The following is a 20,630-nucleotide window of genomic DNA, read 5'->3' on the forward strand; positions in this document are numbered from 1 at the left end:
CTATGGCCACTTGATCCTCAACAAAGGGGCTGAAAACATCCAATGGAAAAAAGATAGCCTTTTCAACAAATGGTGCTGGTTCAACTGGAGGTCAGAATGCAGAAGAATGCAAATTGATCCATCCTTGTCTCCTTGTACTAAGCTCAAATCCAAATGGATCAAGGACCTCCACATAAAGCCAGACACTCTGAAGCTAATAGAAAAGAAACTGGGGAAGACCCTTGAGGACATCGGTACAGTGAGAGAGTTTCTGAACAGAACACCAATAGTGTATGCTCTAAGATCAAGAATTGACAAATGGGACCTCATAAAATTACAAAGTTTCTGTAAGGCAAAGGACACCATCAAAAGAACAAATCGGCAACCAACAAATTGGGAAAAGATCTTGACTAACCCTACATCAGATAGAGGGCTAATATCCAATATATACAAAGAACTCAAGAAGTTAGACCCCAGAAAACCAAATAATCCTATTAAAAATGGGGTACAGAGTTAAACAAAGAATTATTACCTGAAGAATTCTGGATGGTGGAGAAGCATCTTAAAAAATGCTCAACTTCATTAGTCATTAGGGAAATGCAAATCAAAACAACCCTGAGATTTCACCTTACACCAGTCAGAATGGCTAAGATTAAAAATTCAGGAGACAGCAGGTGTTGGTGAGGAGAGGTGGTGGAGAAAGAGGAACACTCCTCCACTGCTGGTGGGGTTGCAAATTGGTACAACCACTCTGGAAATCAGTCTGGCGGTTCCTCAGACAACTGGGCATGTCACTTCCAGAGGATCCTGCTATATACCCAGAGGATTCCCCAGCAAGTAATAAGGATACATGCTCTACTATGTTCATAGCAGCCCTATTTATAATAGCCAGAAGCTGAAAAGAACCCAGGTGTCCCTCAATGGAAGAATGGATGCAAAAAATGTGGTATATCTACACAATGGAGTACTATTCAGCCATTAGAAATAATTCATGAAATTCTTAGGCAAGTGGATGGAGCTGGAGAACATCATGGTAAGTTAGGTAACACAGTCTCAAAAGATCAATCATGGTATGCACTCACTAATAAGTGAATATTAACCTAGAAAACTGGAATACCCAAAACATAATCCACACATCAAATGAGGTACAAGGAGAACGGAGGAGTGGCTCCTTGTTCTGGAAAGACTCAGTGTAGCAGTATAGGACAAAACCAGAACAGGGAAGTGGGAATGGGTAGGTGGGAGAAAAGGGGGAGTGAAAGGGGCCTATGGGACTTTCGGGGAGTGGGGGGCCAGAAAAGCGGAAATCATTTGAATTGTAAATTAAAAATATATCGAATAAAAAAGAAATGTAAATGAAGATTATATTCAATAAATAAGAAGATACTTATTTATAGGTTTATTATTACTACTGGTTCTCTCGGTAAATAATTCTAACTTTATCTTAGTTACTACCTCTTTCATTAGAGATATGTAAAATACTAATATTTAATATACTATGATTTAATTCATAGTTTAAAATGGAAAATTGATTACAGAATCAATGCATTTTGGATTTTAGATTTGTTTTATCACTGAATAGAAAGATTAAATCAGGTGTTCCTAGTAGTAGATCATTGCTGCTCAGATTCCTTTTTTCAATAAAAAATTGTATTTACTTAGAAGCATTCAGAATGTCGATAAAACAGCCACAACATTTTTCTTTTTGCATTTACAGAGTGGTACTTAGGCAACAGAACAATTATCTTTGTATAAGCTGAATTAGAGACAACTGAAGTTGAAAAACATATCCGCCCTCCCCCCAAAAAACCCCAAAAAACCAAACTGCTGTCTCCATATATAAACTAATTTGTGCTGTGCACCAACAAGAACCTGCTTTAAATTTCCATGCCAATTTACAACCCCCAAACTGTACCAGGCAATGTTAGTGGCTATTGAAAGTACCACCAGGACAGGGCTATCTAAAGACACATTTGATATTGTGTAAACTATACAAACAAGAAACAAACAAAAAAGACATTATAGAGTTTAAAAACAAACATTACACAGCCTTACATTTCAATTTTTTTCTTTAAAAGGAATGAGTTGTATATGGGGGGGGGCTGTCAAATGCTTTATAGACAAGAAAAACAACTGTGCTAGAACCAACTTATTCATCATCATCTTCTTCATCTTGGTCTTCCTCTTCTTTTCTCCTCTTCCTCATCCTCTTCATCCTCCTCCATCTTCCTCTTCCTTCTTTTTCATGCTCTTTTCAGCCTTGACCACCCCCTCTTTCATTGCATCAGGTTTTCCTTTAGCTCTGTGGGCAGCAATATTCTCCTTATGCTTGGCAGTCTTCTTCTCATAGGGCTGCTTGTCATCTGCTGCTATGTTGTTCTACATTTCTCCTAGTTTCTTTGCAACATCACCAATGGATAAGGCAGGATGCTCACTTTTGATTGTTGGGCAGTACTCAGAATAGAATAAGAAGGAGGCAGAAGGAGGCCTTTTGGGTGCATTGCAGTCCTTGAACTTCTTTTTGGTCTCCCCTTTTGGGGGGGATGTAGGTTTTCATTTGTCTTTCATAACGAGCTTTGCCAGTCTTTGCCATATCTTCAAATTTCCACTTTTCTTTAGCAGAGATCTTCCACCTCTCTCAGTACTTCTTGGAGAACTCTGAGGAGTTGGCAGAAGCATCTGGGTGCTTCTTGTGCCCCTCCTCGCAGGTTTGCACAAAGAATGCATATGAGGACATTTTCCCCCTTGGCTTCTTAGGATCTCCTTTGTCCCTGTTTAGTTGATTTTCCTCCAGGAGGCACAGAGTTGCCCAGTGCCTGTCTGGTTCTCACTTGTCCCGATGCTGTCTCTAAGAAGCTCATTGTACTGCAAAAGTTGTGAGAGTAGGAGCCAGACACGGCCAACTCACTCTTTCCACTCTGTAACTGCTGCTCAGAATTTTTTTTTAATATAAATTTTTTATTAGATATTTGCTTTATTTACATTTCAAATGGTAGATTCATGTGTTGATTGATAGAAGTATGACTGCCATCTTGACACTTTGAGAAGTGATTTACTTACTTTTGTATTGCTGTGGTAAATCATCACTACCTATGCGATTTATAAAAGGAAATTGGAGATTACAGTTCCAGAGGAATAGGTGTCCATTACCATCATGGCAGGGAGCAAACACAGGCAGGCAGGCATAACATTAGAGCAGCACACACTCAGCTCTAAACCAGGAGCACAGAGAACATACTGCGAGGGTCATAAATCTATTGAAACTTCAAAGTTCACTTCCAGTGACATCACCCTTCCAAAAAACCCTTACCTTCTAATCCTTCTCAAGCAAGTCCACTAAATAAGAATCAAGTATTCAAACATATGAACTTATTGGGCCTAGTCTCACTCAAACCACCATAGGAGGTGATGAAAACGTTAAGAGGTAAAGGCTATTGTACAATCTTTGTGCATTTGTAGGCTTGTCCTTCAAGTGGATTCTAGGGCCCTGCTCTTTTTCCCACTCTGTCTTTTGCTGTCCTGGTCATGAAGTAAATAGGTTTTACTGCATGCTCTTGTTCAGTTTCCTATATAGGCCTAAAGCATGGACTGAAATCCCTAAAACTAAGTAAAAATAAACCTTTTCTCTTTGCAAGTTGATTACCTCATGTAATTGATATAGTTGTGGAAATCTAACTAATAGAAAGTGGAATGGGTGTAGTGGTGAATTAGTTAATCTGCTGATTAACCCGGAGGGTTGTGCAAAAGCAAGTCTCGGCACTGTCCAGCTCTCTGATTGAAACACACACACACACACACACCAGTTACTTTCAATATGCCTTTATTGGTTCAATGGCTGAGTACTTTTAAACCTCCTCAAACTCCCCTCCAGTATACCTGAATTAACACTCTTCAAATATCCATTTTATCTTTGTTGCTGTTACCTTTTGGGCATCCCCTTCCCCTCCAAGGGCTGCTTTCCATTTATTCTACATTTCAGCCATCTCATCCTCCTCTCTTTCACAGCTTGGTTCCAGGAATCCTAAAAGTCACACCTTTCTGTGCTCCACCCAACCACTGGCTGCTAGCATCTTTATTTACCAACTGGAACCAACTGGGGGCAGGGTCCTTCAGTGTCTTATGTGCAGACACATGTGTAAGTAGTTTTGGGTGCCAAAACTAACATTAAAATACAAGCAGCATCAGGCCAAGTCCACTTCAAATTGGCTTTGCTTTTACTATATCTGAAAATGTGGAAAACTTTTGGGAATTGGTTTGAAGGAAGGATTTGAATGCATTTTGTCCATGTCCTCACACTTTGTGGGGGACTAAACTTAAAGGTGGTGGACTAATTAATAGGCAGAAGAAATATTAATGACACAAAACATCCAGACAACAGAATGGGTATTACTGGTGGTATTTAGCCAAATTTACAGCAAAAATCCTGAGCAAAAAGCAGAAGAGAAGGATTTGAAAAATCTACAGCTTGGTAAGAAAAGGAGAACATGTAAAGTACAGCTAGGGAGGCCCTGGTTGCTAAGGAGATGAACACTCATGGAAAGATACTATTCTAGGTGTGGCAACAGATGCCTGTAATCCCAACACTTGGAAGGCAGAGGCAAAAGAATTGCCACAAGTTATAAGGGACCAATGAATCTAAGAATAATTCTCACCAATGCAGATATTTCTCCAGCTTCAGATATTCCCCTACGATTTCAATGAGGTTAGGAAAGCTGAACAACTGGGTGCACTTTACCTCGTAGTAGCTCACAGCCTAGGCCAAGACTCCTGAGGAGCCCCTTCTCAGAGCTTAGAAACAGAATCAGGAAGAACATCGCTAAGGAAAGAGATTCCAGAAAAGGAAAGGGGAACTCTCTATAATCACTCTTTAACTAGGAAAATATCAGAGACTGTTTCCCCAATAATCTTAACTTTATCTTAGCTGTGAGACATTGCTGTTTCTGGCTGTGTGATATACAATAATGGGACAATAGTCTATTCTATGCCAAATTTCCAAAGCCTTGAATCACAACACTTATCATTTCAGAAAAGTAGAACAAGATAGAAAAATTAGTGTGCTTGACTTATAACAAGGGATGGATTAAGAAATGGATGGAGCTGGAGAGCATCATACTAAGTGAGGTAACTCAGTCTCAAAAGATCAAACATGGTATGCACTCACTAATAAGTGGATATTAACCTAGAAAACTGGAATACCCAAAACATAATCCACACATCAAATGAGGTACAAGAAGAATGGAGGAGTGGCCCCTGGCTCTGGAAAGACTCAGTGTAGCAGTATAAGGCAAAACCAGAACAGGGAAGTGGGAAGGGGTGGGTGGGAGAATAGGGGGAGGGAAGGGGGCTTATGTGACTTTTGGGGAATGGGGGACCAGAAAAGGGGACATCATTTGAAATGTAAATAAAAAATATATCGAATGAAATAAAAAAAAATAAAAATAAATAAAAGAAGTGCATGATGGCCACAAGGGGTGTGATTGAGAGGTGTGTGAAGGCAATGAAAGGTATGATTAAGAGGTGTTAGATGGTTGTCAATGTGACATTCCTCGGAAGAGGGGACATCAATTGAAATGTCACCTCCATCAGACTGGCTTGTGAGCCTTTCCTTTCCTTTTTTTCCCTTTCCGTTTCTTTTTTTCTTTTTGTTCAGATTTTAATTGGGAATATAGCATTTGTAAAAGGTTGATAAAGCATTGAAAGTTTATGACCAGGAAAATAAACAAGTGTTATTTTATATACAAGGTGTATTATTTGGAGTGGTGAGTCTGGCAAAAACTAAAGCTAAGGACAGAAGTGGATTATTCTTGGATTCCTTGAGGCTTTACGGACATGAAGGTCAAGTAACAGAGGATCTTGCCATGTACCAGTTAGAGTTTCAAGAAAAGCACGTCCAAGCCAAATTCAGCCTGATTCAAAGACAACTGACTAGTATCTCTGTAATTAGTGAGAGAAAGGGTAAAAAAGAAAGGGAAACACTTAATTTGTGGCTTACTAAAAGCATTACCATCCATGTAGAAACTTGTTCTCATCTAATTCATTCGCCTATATATTTTATGCATGTGCATTAGTTCCTTCAAACTTCAACCTTTGTGTGTGTAATATTTTACTAGGTGATTTTTGCAAACTAACTATGCTGCGTAATTTCTAAATTTCTACTTGAGAAAGTAAACTAGACATTTTTATTTGGATATGCAAAGCAACCATAAACATCAGGTGTTATTTTGTGTCTGGATATTTTTTATAAAGATACATTTTACTCTAAAGAGTCCTGGGTTGGTACCTTTGAATGTTTATCTTCATTTGATTTCATATTAGCTATATTTATCAAACCCATATTCTCAGTCCTAGCTTTACTTGTCAACTTGACACAGTCCAGAGTCCTCTAAGAGAAAAGCCTCCACTGAATAATTTCCTGGATTAGATTGACCTATGCTCATTCCTGGTGGGGGAGGGGCTATCTTGAGTGTTAGTTTATATGGGAGAGGCTAGTACAAAAAGTAGTTTGGTAAATATCTATAACAAGGTATTGGGAAAATTCATAGTTTATACTATTTTGATATTTACATTCGAAGCAACATCTTACCAAGGCTAAAACCAAAACAAAACAGATTGAAAGGCAGGATATAAAACCTTGTTAAAATGATCTCTGTCTCACCCATCAGAGAGTTATCCAATTTTGAATTTATGTAGAAATATTTAGTTTTTCATATACTCTTAACAATTCTTTATAAATACCTATACTTTAAAATTTTAATTAATTTATTTATTTACATCACGATTGCAACTTCCCCTCACTCTTCCCCTCCAAGCTCCTCCCTCTTCTCTCCCTCTCCCCTCCCCTTCTCAGAAAATGGGAGGTCTCCTACAGATATTAACCCGCCTTGGCATATCAAGTTGCAGTAAAACTAGGTACATCTTCTTCTATTGAGTTGAGGCAAGGCAGTCCAGTTTGGGGAAAAACAATCCAAAGGCAGACAATGTAATCAGAGATAGCCCCTTTTTCTGCTTTAGGAGTTCCACATGAAGACCCAGCTGCACAATTGTTATATATGTGCAGAGGTCCTAGACCCATCCCATGTATGCCTTCTGGTTGGCATTCAGTCTCTATGAGATCCTATGGGTCTAGGTTAGTAGTTTTTGTAGGTTTTCCTATGGTGTTCTTGATCCCCCTGGCTCCTTCTATTCTTCCTACCCATATTCTATAGGATTCCCTGATGTCTACTAAATGTTTGGCTGTGGGTTTCTCCATCTGTTTCCATCAGTTCCTGGGTAAAGCCTTTATGATGACAGTTATGCTAGGTTATTGTCTGCAAGTATAGAAAAATATCATTGTGTCAAGGGTGGGCTTCCTCTCAAGTATAGGCCTCAAGCTGGGCTAGTCATTGGTTTTTATTTCACTTAATTTCTGCTCCATCTTTACCACTGAACTTCTCATAGACAGGACAAATTGTGGGTCTAAAGTTTTGTGATTGGGTTGTTGTCTGGATTCTACATTGGAAGTCTTTTTGGTTACTGGAGATGGCTGTTTCAGGTTCCATATCCCCCACTGCTAGGAGTCTTTGCTAGGGTCATCCCTATGGATTCCTGGGAATTTCAGTGGTCAAAGGTTTTCTTTTTTCTTTTCTTTTCTTTTTTCTTTTTCTTTTCTTTTCATTGCTTTGCTTTACTTTCTTTCTCTTTAAAGTTTAGAATAGAATCTATTTAGGGCATGGGGAGGGGAGTTGAGTGGGTAGTAGAGTCAGAGAAAGACACAGAGAGTGAGAGAGAGAGAAGGAGGAGGAGGAGGAAGAGGAGGAGGAGGAAGAGGAAAAGGAGGAGAAGGAGGACGACAACGATGAGAGTCTGGCCATGACATGTGGAAAGTGGGGGGGGGAGGAAATGTAGAAAGAGTGGGAGAGAGTAAGGGAAGAAGAGCAAGAGAAGAAGAGGGTCATAAGTTTTCTAGCTTGTCCCAGAGATGCCCCCACCCCCTGATTCCGGTTGTCTTTCCCAGTGTTTCTTCTTCCATCCTTCCCCAAATATATCCTTCCTGCTCCCCCTTTCTTCTCCTCTACTCAGTTACCTTCCTCCTTGATGTCTTGTCTACTTCTCCTACTCAGTGAGATTCAAGCAACACCCCCATCCCTTGGGTCCTCCTTTTTGCTTAGCTTCTTTGTGTCTGTGAATTGTAGCACTGTTGCCCATGATAAGTGAGAATAGCATGTGTGTATTTCTGGGTCTAGATTATCTCACTCAGGATGTTCTTTTTTTAGCTCCATCCATTTGCCTGCAAATTTTATGGTGTCATTGATTTTGATAGCTGAGTAATATTCCATTGTATAAATGTACCACATTCTCTTTATCCATTCTTTAGTTGAGGAACATATAGGTTGCTTGCATTTTCTGGCTACTATGAATAAAGCTGATATGAACATAGTTGATAAGTGTCCTTGTGGTATAGTGGAGCATCTTTTGAGTATAAGCCCAGGTATAGGTGAAACTGTTCTCAATTTTCTGAGAAACTGACAAATTGATTTCTAAGGTAGTTGTACAAGTTTGCAGTCCCACCAGCAATGGAGGAGTGGTCTCCTTTCTGCACATCCTAACCAGCATGTAATATCACTATTTTTTCCCAATATGGCCATTCTTTTTTTTTATTCGATATCTTTTTTATTTATATTTCAAATGATTTCCCCTTTTCTGGACCCCCACTCCCGAAAGTCCCATAAGCCCTCTTCCCTCCCCCTGTTCTCCCATCTACCCCTTTCCAATTCCCTGTTCTGGTATCGCCCTATACTGCTACACTGAGTCTTTCCAGAACCAGGGGCCACTCCTCTGTTCTTCTTGTTCCTCATTTGATGTGTGGATTATGTTTTGGGTATTCCAATTTTCTAGGCTAATATCCACTTATTAGTGAGTGCAAATCATGATTGTTTTACTCCATCCATTTGTCTAAGAGTTTTATGAATTCATTGTTTCTAATGGCTGAATAGTACTCCATTGTATATATACCACATTTTTTTGCATCCATTCTTCCATTGAAGGATACCTGGGTTCTTTCCAGCTTCTGACTATTATAAATAGGACTGCTATGAACATAGTGGAGCACATATCCTTATTACCTGCTGGGGAATCCTCTGGGTATATGCCCAGGAGTAGTATAGCAGTATCCTCCAGAAGTGACGTGCCCAGTTTTCTGAGGAACCGCCAGACTGATTTCTAGAGTGGTTGTACCAATTTGCAACCCCACCAGCAATGGAGGAGTGTTCCTCTTTCTCCAAATCCTCACCAACACCTGATGTCTCCTGAATTTTTAATCTTAGCCATTCTGACTGGTGTAATGTGAAATCTCAGGGTTGTTTGGATTTGCATTTCCCTAATGACTAATGAAGTTGAGCATTTTTTAAGATGCTTCTCAGCCATCTGAAGTTCTTCAGGTGAAAATTCTTTGTTTAGCTCTGTACCCCATTTTTTAATAGGGTTATTTGGTTTTCTGTGGGTCTAACTTCTTGAGTTCTTTGTATATATTGGATATTAACCCTCTATCTGATGTAGAGTTGGTCAAGATCTTTTCCCAATTTGTTGGTTGCCGATTTATCCTTTTGATGGTGTCCTTTGCCTTACAGAAACTTTGTAATTTTATGAGGTCCCATTTGTCAATTCTTGATCTTAGAGTATACGCTATTGGTGTTCTGTTCAGGAACTTTCTCCCTGTACTGACGTCCTCAAGGGTCTTCCCCAGATTCTTTTCTATTAGCTTCAGAGTGTCTGGCTTTATGTGTAGGTCCTTGATCCATTTGGAATTGAGCTTAGTACAAGGAGATAAGGATGGATCAATTCACATTCTTCTGCATGTTGACCTCCAGTTGAACCAGCACCATTTGTTGAAAAGACTGTCTTTTTTTTATTGGGGAATTGAGTCCATTGATGTGTAGAGATATTAAGGAATAGTGATTATTACTTCCTGTCATTTTTGATGTTATTTTTATATTTGAGTGGTTATCTTCTTTTGGGTTTGATGAAAGAAGGTTACTCTCTTGCTTTTTCCAAGGTGTAGTTTCCCTCCTTGTATTTGAGTTTTCCTCCTATTATTTTTTGTAGGGCTGGGTTTCTAGAAAGATATTGTGTAAATTTGGTTTTGTCATGGAATATCTTGGTTTCTCCATCTATGGTTATTGAGAGTTTTGCTGGGTATAGTAGTCTTGGCTGACATTTGTATTCTCTTAGAGTCTGCATGAGATCAGGCCAGGATCTTCTAGCTTTCATGGTCTCTGGTGAGAAGTCTGGTGTGATTCTGATAGGTCTTCCTTTATATGTTACTTGCCCTTTTTTCTCTTACTGCCTTTAATATTCTTTCTTTGTTTAGTACATTTGGGGGTTTGATTATTATGCGACGGGAGGTATTTCTGCTCAGGTCCAGTCTGTTTGGAGTTCTGTAGGCTTCTTGTATATTCATGGGCATCTCTCTCTTTAGGTTAGGGAAGTTTTCTTCCATAATTTTGTTGAAGATATTTGCTGGCCCTTTCAGTTGTAAATCTTCATTCTCATCTATACCTATAATCCTTAGGTTTGATCTTCTCATTGTGTCCTGGTTTTCCTGGATGTTCTGGGATGCAAGCTTTTTGCATTTTGCATTTTCTTTGACTGTTGAGTCAATGGTTTCTATGCTATCTTCAGCATCTGAGATTCTTTCTTCCATCTCTTGTATTCTGTTGTTGGTATTTTGCATCTATGGCCCCTGATTTCTTCTCAAAGTTTTCTATCTCCAAAGTTGTCTCCCTTTGTGATTTCTTAGTTGTTTCTACTTCTGTTTTTAGATCCAGGATGGTTTTGCTCAGGTCCTTCATTTGTTTGTTTGTGTTTTCCTTTAATTCTTTATGAGATTTTTGTGTTTCCTCTTTCATGACTCACTTTCTCCTGCATTTCTTTAAGTGATTTTTGTGTTTCCAATATACAGGTTTCTAGCTTATTTATGTTCCCCTGTATTTATTTAAGAGATTCATTTATGTCCTTTTTGTGTTCTTCTAGCAGCATCATGACCAGTGATTTTAAATCCAAATCTTGTTTTTCTGGTGTGTTGGGTTATCTAGGACTTGCTGTTGTTGGAGAGTTGGGTTCAGACTCTGCCATATTGCCTAAATTTCTGTTTGTAGTGTTCCTATGTTTGCCTTTTGCCATCTTGTTATCTCTGGTGTTAGTTGGACTTGTCTCTGGCTGGTGTTTGAGCTTCCTGTGAGGCTGTAAGGCTATTTCCGCAACACCTGATGGCTGGGTTTCCCCTGTTGCAGATTGCTGATGTGCTGCCCTCCTCTTGGGTGCCCTTGGAGCCCTAGTGTGCCTTGCCCCAGATTGTCTCTGTGAACCAGGTGATGCCTGTTTGCTCCTTCAGGGAGTGCTGATGTTGTATGCTACAGGGACCTTTTCGAGTGTTGATCACTCTGCTGGGCAGCGGATCCCCCAACCGGGTTGATGCACACATGGCTAGCCTAGCTGCTCAGACCCTGAGTCCAGGCAAAAGCCTGACAGGCTTAGGCCCGAGCAATGTTCAGGCTATGTCTGCTAACTGGTTCTGTCAGGTAGCCAAGATGGAGTTGCGAGTGCCCCCTGCAAGTGCCGGGACAGTCTGCCGGGCTAACAACCTCCTGGCCGGGTTGGCACACAGATGGCCCACTGGACAGCCCAGAGCCTGGATACAGGCCAATGCCTGCCTGGCTTAGACCCTGGAGAAGTTGGCCTTGGGCTATGTCTGTATACCTGGGGCTGTCAGATCTCTCTGGCATCCGAGAGCCAAGAAGGCGGAGAGCCTCTCGTAACTGACTGGTGGGAGGCAGAGTTCTGATGTGGCTTCAGTGCAGTGAAAGGCACCGTAAATCCGCCACCGCTTGCAGCCCGGCTGGCCAGCAGTGGTCAGTGGTAGCGGGCACAGTGCCTGCCTGGACCCTGTCGCCTTGGTTCCACTGGTGGTGGCCCTTCAGCTGGACGAGCTGCTGCTGTTGCTGCTGCTGCTGCTGCCACCGCCAATCTCCCAAATCCTTGATATAGCCATTCTGATAGGTGTAAGATGGAATCTTAAGAGTTGTTTGGATTTGAATTTCTCTGATGACTGAGGCTGTTGAAAATTTCTCAGACGTTAGAGAGTCCTCTGTTGAGAATTTTGTGTTTATCTCTGTATCTGATTTTTCAATTGGAGTATTTGGCTTGTTGGTGTCTAATTTCTTGCGTTCTTTACATATTTTGATATTAGTCATCTGTGGGATATAGTGTTGGTGAATATCTTTTTCCCATTCTGTAGGCTGCCGCTTTTTCCTATGGATAGTCTCCTTTGTCTTACAGAAGCTTTTCAGTTTCATGACGTTCCATTTCTTAATTGTTAATCTTAGTGCCTGAGCTTTTGTGTTCAGTTCAGGAAGTTGTTTCCTGTGCCAATGAATTCAAGGCTATTCTTTGCGCATTTTGTTCATTGCTAATTGATACAGGATGGGCCAGCTCCCTGACAGACATGAGAGATGCTATCTCTAAGCAAGTGAGCCTAGGATGTATTTAAAAGTAGCAAAGCAAGCCAGAAGGTAGCACTCCTCCGTGGTCTGTTCTTCAGTTCCAGTCCCCGTGTTCCTGCCTTGAGCTCTCCTCTTCAGGCTTCCCTCAGTGATGGACTAAAAGCTGAAAACAAAGACAAACCTTTTCCTCTCTAAGATGTTTATAGTCATGGTGTTTATCACAATTATGGAAACCAGACTAAAACTAGTTGGAAAAAAAACTATAGAAGAATGTCTCAAGAGAAAAATCCAAGTGATTTGTGTCATGATATATTTATTAATAAAAAGTAAGGTATATGTGTTCTTTAGGAAGGCAATAATTGCTTTTATTCCTTACAAAGTTTTGAGAGTGGGGAAATAATTGGTCCCTTGGGAGTCTGGAAAACTTTTCAGGGTTTAAAATAGTTTCCTAATTTAATGGTTCCTTCCATTTTGCTGAAAGTGATGAGTCATTATTTTACATAATGAACAATACTCTCATGTTTTTATGATCATTCCATCAACAGTAGGTATCAGTTTGATCTACATCTTAGCTATAGACATGAACATGAAGGCATCTCTGTGGTGTGATGACTTCATTTTCTTTGTTTGGGATGTAATATGAATAAGAAAATAAATTATGGAAAGTAAAAAAAGGAGAAGTGGAGGGGAAGCCCTGATCAAGATATGGGTAAATTAATTCATTAATTAATAAAATTGGCAACAGTAAAAAGTCCCTGGATGTGCAATGACCAAATACTAATTTGAATTGGAATGTGTGATGAGCCTGAGGTGACGCTGGCAATGCTCACCCTTGCTGCCTCATGTGTGCGGATGTGGGATCTAGACTTTCTAGGCTCCCTTTCATTGCATACTCTGATGGCTTTCCCACCCCAGTTTACACTGGCATGCTCTACAGCTTGATCTTTTAATGGTTTGTTATTAAAGTTTACGGTGACATGGTGAGCCTTTCACTTCTTTCTTATTTATTGGCTGAGGACATCAGATACTTTGACATATAGAATTTTCTATAATCTTTAGGTATGTTTTTTCAATTTGCATTGTACAGTTAAGCACATTTTTCTGTACTCACACATTTGTTTGTTTTGTGCTTAGTGTGGATAGTCATGTTCCATAGCTTAAGAGACAACTAGCTGGAGTCTGCTCTCTCATTACACTGTATGGATCCTGGGCATAAAGTTCAGGTTAGGAAGCTTGTTGAACAGGTTCCCTCCCTTGCTAGTCCATCTAGCTGGCCCATTTAAATATTTTAAAAATCACATTTATGCACTTTAAATGTATAGTGTGTGGGGGAGCACAGACATGGAATGGCCTGTGTGTGAAGGTCAGAGAACAGATTGTAGGAATCAGCTCTCTAATGAATTTAGGTTATCAGGCATGGTGGCAAGTGCCGTTATTTACCAGTTCATTTTACTAGCCCCATTTATCCACATTTTCATGGAGGTTAATAGGCAATTTTAGAGCTTTGACTAGATTTTTGTCTGATGAATAAGAAAGTGACTACTTATTAAAATATCATTATCAAATCACAGATATAAAATATATTTAATGGTCTTAAAATGACTGTTTCTATTTTTTGAAGTACACTGTCCTTTATCTTTGGCCAGTGGGAATCTTTTCCAGTTGATGACTTAACATTTTGCCCCTCTGACATAAGTAATCTTTGATAAGTGGCATGACAAGTTGCTCTGAGCTTAAAGCTTATTGTGTAGATTTTTCTGTAATAGACCTGGAGTCAGCAATTTCTGCATGAAGCTGCCAAGTTATATTACAAAAGATCAGGATGTAGGCCTAGGAATACTCAGTGGTATTGAATTTGTTCTTGTTGCTAGGATGCCTCTTAGACAGACTCAGACCATAGTTTACAGAATCCAAAGGATCTCTCTCTCTCTCTCTCTCTCTCTCTCTCTCTCTCTCTCTTTCTCTCTTTCTCCTATACCTCTATTATCTATCTATCTATCTATCTATCTATCTATCTATCTATCTATCTATCTATGCATATGTGTATGCATATGCATGCATACATGATGTATATTTGTATGTGTATATATATAACATATAACTTTTTTAATGCGAAGAGTTATTTGTTTTGTTCCTGATAATACACCCAGTAGTCTGAATAATGTTAATACCTCAGTATGATATTAAAAGTGAAAAATTCTGTTCCTGCATTCTCCATTTTTCTTTAATTGATAAGACTTTACTTACACTATTACTTAGTGTTGCTAACTTTTTTTTAATGGGAAAATACTTTAAGACAATATGTACAAACTAGCTACCATAGTACACAGTAGATGTGACTCAGATAGGTTGGATAGAGAAACCACAAATTGGAGGCCAGCCAGAGCTACTCAGTGAATTGCATACCAACCAAAACAACAAACCAATACCCCTACCCAAAACCGATAAGTCTCCCCAAACAAACAATAAAAGCAAAATAAATCCCCAAAATACACAGAAATGTGAATAACAAATGAAGAGAGTAAAGTTCACAGTTAGTATTTCTGTAAGACTATTTATTTAAACCTGAGAAATGCAAAAGCAAGCCAGAGTGATCAGTTACCTGCAACATGCATCAGATGGTTACACAAAGTATCAAAAAATCTTCTATATCTCTGTGTTTAGAAAATTAGCAAAGTCATATGCACAAGCAAAATCCATCTCTCATTTTTTTTGTCCCATCTTCTCCATTTAGTTTTATAGACACAAATTATCTAAACTCAATGAAGATCTTAGGCCAAGATAACTCTACTGGTATAATGAAAATAATAAAATACCAAGCCACTCTTCTTGATATCTTCAAGCAGGATTTTTTTTTCTGTGTCAGTGAATTGGACATTATTATGAAATAAAACTCAAGGCAATATAAAGTGTATGGCACTTATGTCTTTCCTACCACTCTTTCTCACCCCATTCCAATCATTTCCCAGATTGGCTTCCTCCAAATATATGCAAGTAGGAATATATATATATATATATATATATATATATATATATATATGATATATATATCTTATAAAAATTAACAGTTAAAACTTTCTAGTCTTTATTTTTTATTAAACAATATGTTCTGGAAATTTTATAAATGATAGACATCTTGATTCTTCCTATCATCCTGTAGCATTTAACCAAAGCAATGTGGTTCAGCAGCCGAATTCTGACATCTGAGTTACTATCAACTTGCAGAATTATTTCTGTAATGGGGCAGAAAAGATTTCTAAATTTCTATCATAAGATGGATGAATATTGAGAAGGTGTGTGACAGGAGCAAGAGCTGGACTAGGGTGACACCGAAGCAGAGGCTAGCAGAACATGGTGGGTGACAGATAGCTTGGTAAACTTGATCCTGGTAAAGGAAAAGAGGCAAAAGAATGCAGAAGTGAACAGGGAAACCACAGAAAAAGAGACAGAAAGGGACTTAGGAAAAGAACACTTCAGGAGTGCAGTGGAGAGCAGGGAAGAGCAAAGCTGCTAGAACTGTATAGCATGTGAGGCCCACAGAGGGAAGAGCAGCCACTTCTTCCCCAGTCTTCTCTGGGAGGACTCAGCTAGGCAAGTTCTGCCTTGATACTTAACTTTAAGAACACATCTGAGATGATGGTGACATCAGAACCTGCCTCTTTCCTACACATTCTTTGTCATCCCCTAAGAAAGCTCACAGATTTAAGGACAAACCCTGGTCTGAGACTGCTAAAGGGCCAGGGTTGTGGAGTGAGCTCAGTCTCACTCTCCTTACTTCCGGTAGAGAAGTTCCCAGTGAGGTGCTGTCACTAGTGAGACCCCGGAGGTGTAACCTTATGATGGTTGAAGCATGGGTCTAGTTCTGACATTGCTCAGTGTCTTAGTTAGGGTTTCTATTCCTGCACAAACATCATGACCAAGAAGTAAGTTGGGGAGGAAAGGGTTTATTGAGCTTACACTTCCACATTGCAGTTCATCACTAAAGGAAGTCAGGACTGGAACTCAAGCAGGTCAGGAAGCAGGAACTGATGCAGAGGCCATGGAGGGATGTTTCTTACTGGCTTGCTTCCCCTGGCTTGCTCAGCCTGCTCTATTATAGAACCCAAGAGCACCAGCCCAGGGATGGTACCACCCACAAGGGGCCCTCCCCACTTGATCACTAATTGAGAAAATGCCCCACAGCTGGATCTCATGGAGGCACTTCCCCAACTGAAGCTCCTTTCTCTGTGATAACTCCAGCCTATGTCAAGTTGACACACAAAACTGCCAGTACAATTGACCCCTTGTCAACTTGACACACAAACACATCACTATTAAGCCTCAACCCTTACTTTCTAATTCATCCCCAAGATCTAAATTACATTAAAAGTCCCACAGTCTTTACATATTAAAAGTTCAATCACCTTAAAATGTCCAACATCTTTAAAATTCAAAGTCCTTTAAAAATTCAAAGTCTCTCAACTGTGGGCTCCACTAAACTAGTTTCTTCCTTCAAGAGGGAAACATATCAGGGCACAGTCACAACCAAAAGCAAAACTCAAACTCCAATGGTTCAATGTCTGGGATCCAACTCACGATCTTCTGGGCTCTTCCAAGGGCTTGGGTCACTTCTTCAGCTCTGCCCTTTGTAGCACACAGCTTGTCTTCTAGGCTCCAGCTGCCTGTGCTCCACTGCTGCTGCTGTTCTTGGTGGTCATTGCATAATATTGGCATCTCCAAAATGCTGCTATCTTCCACTGTATTTAGGCTTCACCAATAGCCTCTCATAGGCTCTCTTCAGGGTGACAAGCCTCTGCTCCTATGCATGACCCCTTCAAGTCCTGGGCTAGTAATTGCAACTGAGGCTGCACCTTCACCAATGGCCTTCTGTGGCCCCTCCCTGTACCAAGAGCCTCAGCTGCTCTTCATGACTCCTTCATGCCTTCAAAACCAGTACCATTTGGGTGACTCTTACACAGTACCAAGTCCAGCCACAGCACAAAATACAACTGTGGCTATCTCTGGAACATAGCCTCTGTGCTCTAAGAAAACACTTCCCAGAAGATTTCACCTCAGTGATGCTGGTCTCTTCTTAATCACCGCTAATTTCTTAGCTCCAGCTAACCAGCATCAATAGTCTCAGTAACACAAAGGGTTGCTGTAGTGGTTCTCGTATCTTGTTACTCACAGCTGATTCTTCAGCCCCAGCTAACCAAAACCACAGAATCTTCACAATCAAAACATGGCCACTGTAAGAGTCTTTAATCTTCCCTCTGAAATTTCACAAGCCGGGCCTCCATCTTTTGCACTGTTCTTAAGATTGTCTTCCAAGCTCCTACAGAACTTTCCATCGAGCTCTTAATATTCTAATGGCTTTTCTAGCTCAAAGTTCCAAAGTCCTTCCACAGTCCTCCCCAAAACATGGTCAGGTTGTCACAGGAATACCCCACTCTTGGTACCAATTTGTCTTAGTCAGGGTTTCTATTCCTGTACAAACATCATGACCAAGAAGAAAGTTGGGGAGGAAAGGGTTTATTGAGCTTACACTTCCACATTGCAGTTCATCACTAAAGGAAGTCAGGACTGGAACTCAAACAAGTCAGGAAGCAGGAGCTGATGCAGAGGCCATGGAGGGATGTTTCTTACTGGCTTGTTTCCCCTGGTTTGCTCAGCCTGCTCTCTTATAGAACCCAATAACACCAGCCCAAAGGTGGCACCACCCACAAGGGGCCCTCCCTACTTGATCACTAATTGAGAAAATGCCCCACAGCTGGATCTCATGGAGGCTCTTCCCCAACTGAAGCTCCTTTCTCTGTGATAACTCCAGCCTGTGTCAAGTTGACACACAAAACTGCCAGTACACTCAGCAATTATAAGCATGAAACATCTTGAAAACACAATGAAAGCTCATCTCTATGTAGAGGAAGACAGTCTTGGAAACTAGAAAAAAAATTGTTAGTTTGAGAGATTTTTTTTTTGTCCCACACACATGTTCAGATATTCTAAAATGAACATGTAGTTTACATATTACACATGTCAAATTTATTTTAGAAAATACATTGTAATTATAAGTATTTGTATATTGATATACTAAAAATAGCAGGCTGAAGGCTGAGCTACAGCTTAATGATACAGCACTTGTTTAGCATGTGGATGAGCATCGATTCAGTCCCCAAGACCACAAAACAAAACACAACTAACAATAGTTGAATAATCTACACAGAATCCACTCAGTTACAAATGGCAGCTACTCAGAATCTTAAAATCCTCCGCGAGTCACCCACATTCTGATGTGGAAATGTTTATTGCAGAATGATTTGAATTGCTTGTTGTTTTCAGATTGCTAAAGCCCATAGTGAAGATGGTATCCAAGGCAGCTCTAATGCTTGAGAAGTTGGCAGGAGCGCTTCACTCCATCTCTGAAGGCCTCTATAAACTTTTCATTTCGAAGAGTGAAGATGAAAGGATTCAGGAAGGGGGTCACCACCAACACCAGGAGTGATGCTACCCTGTTGTACTCTGCTGCCTGTGTCTGCTTAGGTTTCACATAGAGGAACAAACAGCTGCCGTAGCCAATCACAACATAGGTGAAGTGGGAGGCACAAGTGGAGAAGGCTTTCCTCCGGCCAGAGGCTGAGGGGATCTTGAGGATGGTGGAGATGATGTATGTGTAAGAGATAATCGTTAGGATCATGGAACCAATGATAATGAAAACAGCCATTAAAAACAGAATAAACTCTGTGAAAAGGGTGTTTTCACAGGATAGCTTGAACAACTGTCCCCGGTCACAGTAGAAATGATCTAATAGGTTTGACTTGCAGAAAGTAAGTTGAAATGTGGCATAGACTGGCCATATTTGAAAGAGGAAACCAAATACCCATGACACGGTTACCATCCAGGTACAAGTACGGCTGCTCATGATGACACTGTATCTTAAAGGGTTGCAGACAGCCACATAACGGTCCACTCCCATCACCCCTATTAGTATTAACTCTGAGCTCCCCAAAGAAAGATACAAGTACAGTTGTACGCAACATGCAGACAAAGATATTATCTGCATCTGTACAAGTAGCCCTTGGAGCATATAAGGGACAGCAACGGATGTGATGAGGATCTCCAGGACAGAGAGGTGGCCAAGGAAGAAGTACATGGGAGACTGCAGACGTCTGTCAGCATGGACTACTATGATGATGAGCATATTCCCCAATATTGTCACTGAGTACAAGAGAAGGAAGGTCGCAAAAAGGATGTGACGTAGTTTTTTGGTGCCAGGAAAACCTAACAGAAAAAATTCTGTGGCACTAGTGTAGTTTCCCAACATTTGGTTCTGAGCACTTGTTACTATGAGGTCTAAAGAAAAGGGAGACAAAACAGTGCTTGTCATTTCATAGTATGAATGTGGTCCAGTCATGTGTAGCCCAGTGGCTAGGGCTGATTTAAAGAAAGTCAGGCAACAAAAGACAAGTGTTTTTTCTTATGTGGAAGTTATAATGTCAATCTGAATGCAGGATTCAATGATTAGAGATCAGGCAGAGTTAGATGTTTGGAGGGTGTGCTTAAGGAAGGGGAGCTGGATTTGAAGAGTGAACAGTGCATGCATATATGAAAAATTCTAATAAACTCTTAATTTATGCAACTTAGCAGATGTTCATGTATACTGAGTACAAGGAATAGATAACATTTGTTGTGAATATACCCCCCTCCTTTCATAAGCTCTCCATGACTATGAAATATTCATGATGTCCTATTTTTTTACACAGCTGATAACAGTTTTTCCAAATCCTGAAGAATATTAAACTGTCAAAAGATGGTATCAGTAATCAATACCACATTGTGGCCATTGAACCTATCAACAGACACTCTCCTGTTCCCATACACAATTCCTAAGTATCCATCTTTGTCTCTAAGCATTCAATGAGTGTGCTTCTTAGGCCACACAAGGCTCCCTTTTTTATGATTAGCTCATATCATCTGCAATATCCTAATTATCACTATGTATTCTGTTTTATGGATTGGTGCTCTAGTACTATGTGCCAGAGGAAACTTCTGTTGTGGGATATCATCAGAGATGCTTAGTTCCTGTGTGTCTGCAGAATGTAGGTTCCATTTACCCACTTGTAAAGAGTCTGTTCTGCCCATTGACATTGCTGTAGTTGGTGAGGATGAGGTAGGGAGCCGTGTGGATGATTGAGAATA

General features: G+C 40.2%; 1 protein-coding gene and 1 pseudogene across 1 annotated transcript; both read right to left on the reverse strand.

Annotated features, from left to right (window-relative positions):
* Positions 1–2,128: 2,128 nt before the first annotated feature.
* On the reverse strand, positions 2,129–12,308 carry LOC127677879 (high mobility group protein B1-like; annotated as a pseudogene).
* A 6,505-nt stretch (positions 12,309–18,813) lies between these two features.
* Positions 18,814–19,755, reverse strand: LOC127677397 (olfactory receptor 9A1-like). The gene has a single exon (XM_052172481.1). The coding sequence runs from the start codon at positions 19,753–19,755 to the stop codon at positions 18,814–18,816; it is 942 nt and encodes a 313-aa protein (XP_052028441.1).
* Positions 19,756–20,630: the final 875 nt, after the last annotated feature.

This window comes from Apodemus sylvaticus, chromosome 2 (genome assembly GCF_947179515.1).
Source record: "Apodemus sylvaticus chromosome 2, mApoSyl1.1, whole genome shotgun sequence".
Classification (NCBI taxonomy): Eukaryota; Metazoa; Chordata; class Mammalia; order Rodentia; family Muridae; genus Apodemus; species Apodemus sylvaticus.

Excerpts from the sequence above, each read along its gene's own strand:
- LOC127677397 (XM_052172481.1), bottom strand. The coding sequence starts at position 19,755 with ATGTTGGGAAACTACACTAGTGCCACAGAATTTTTTCTGTTAGGTTTT.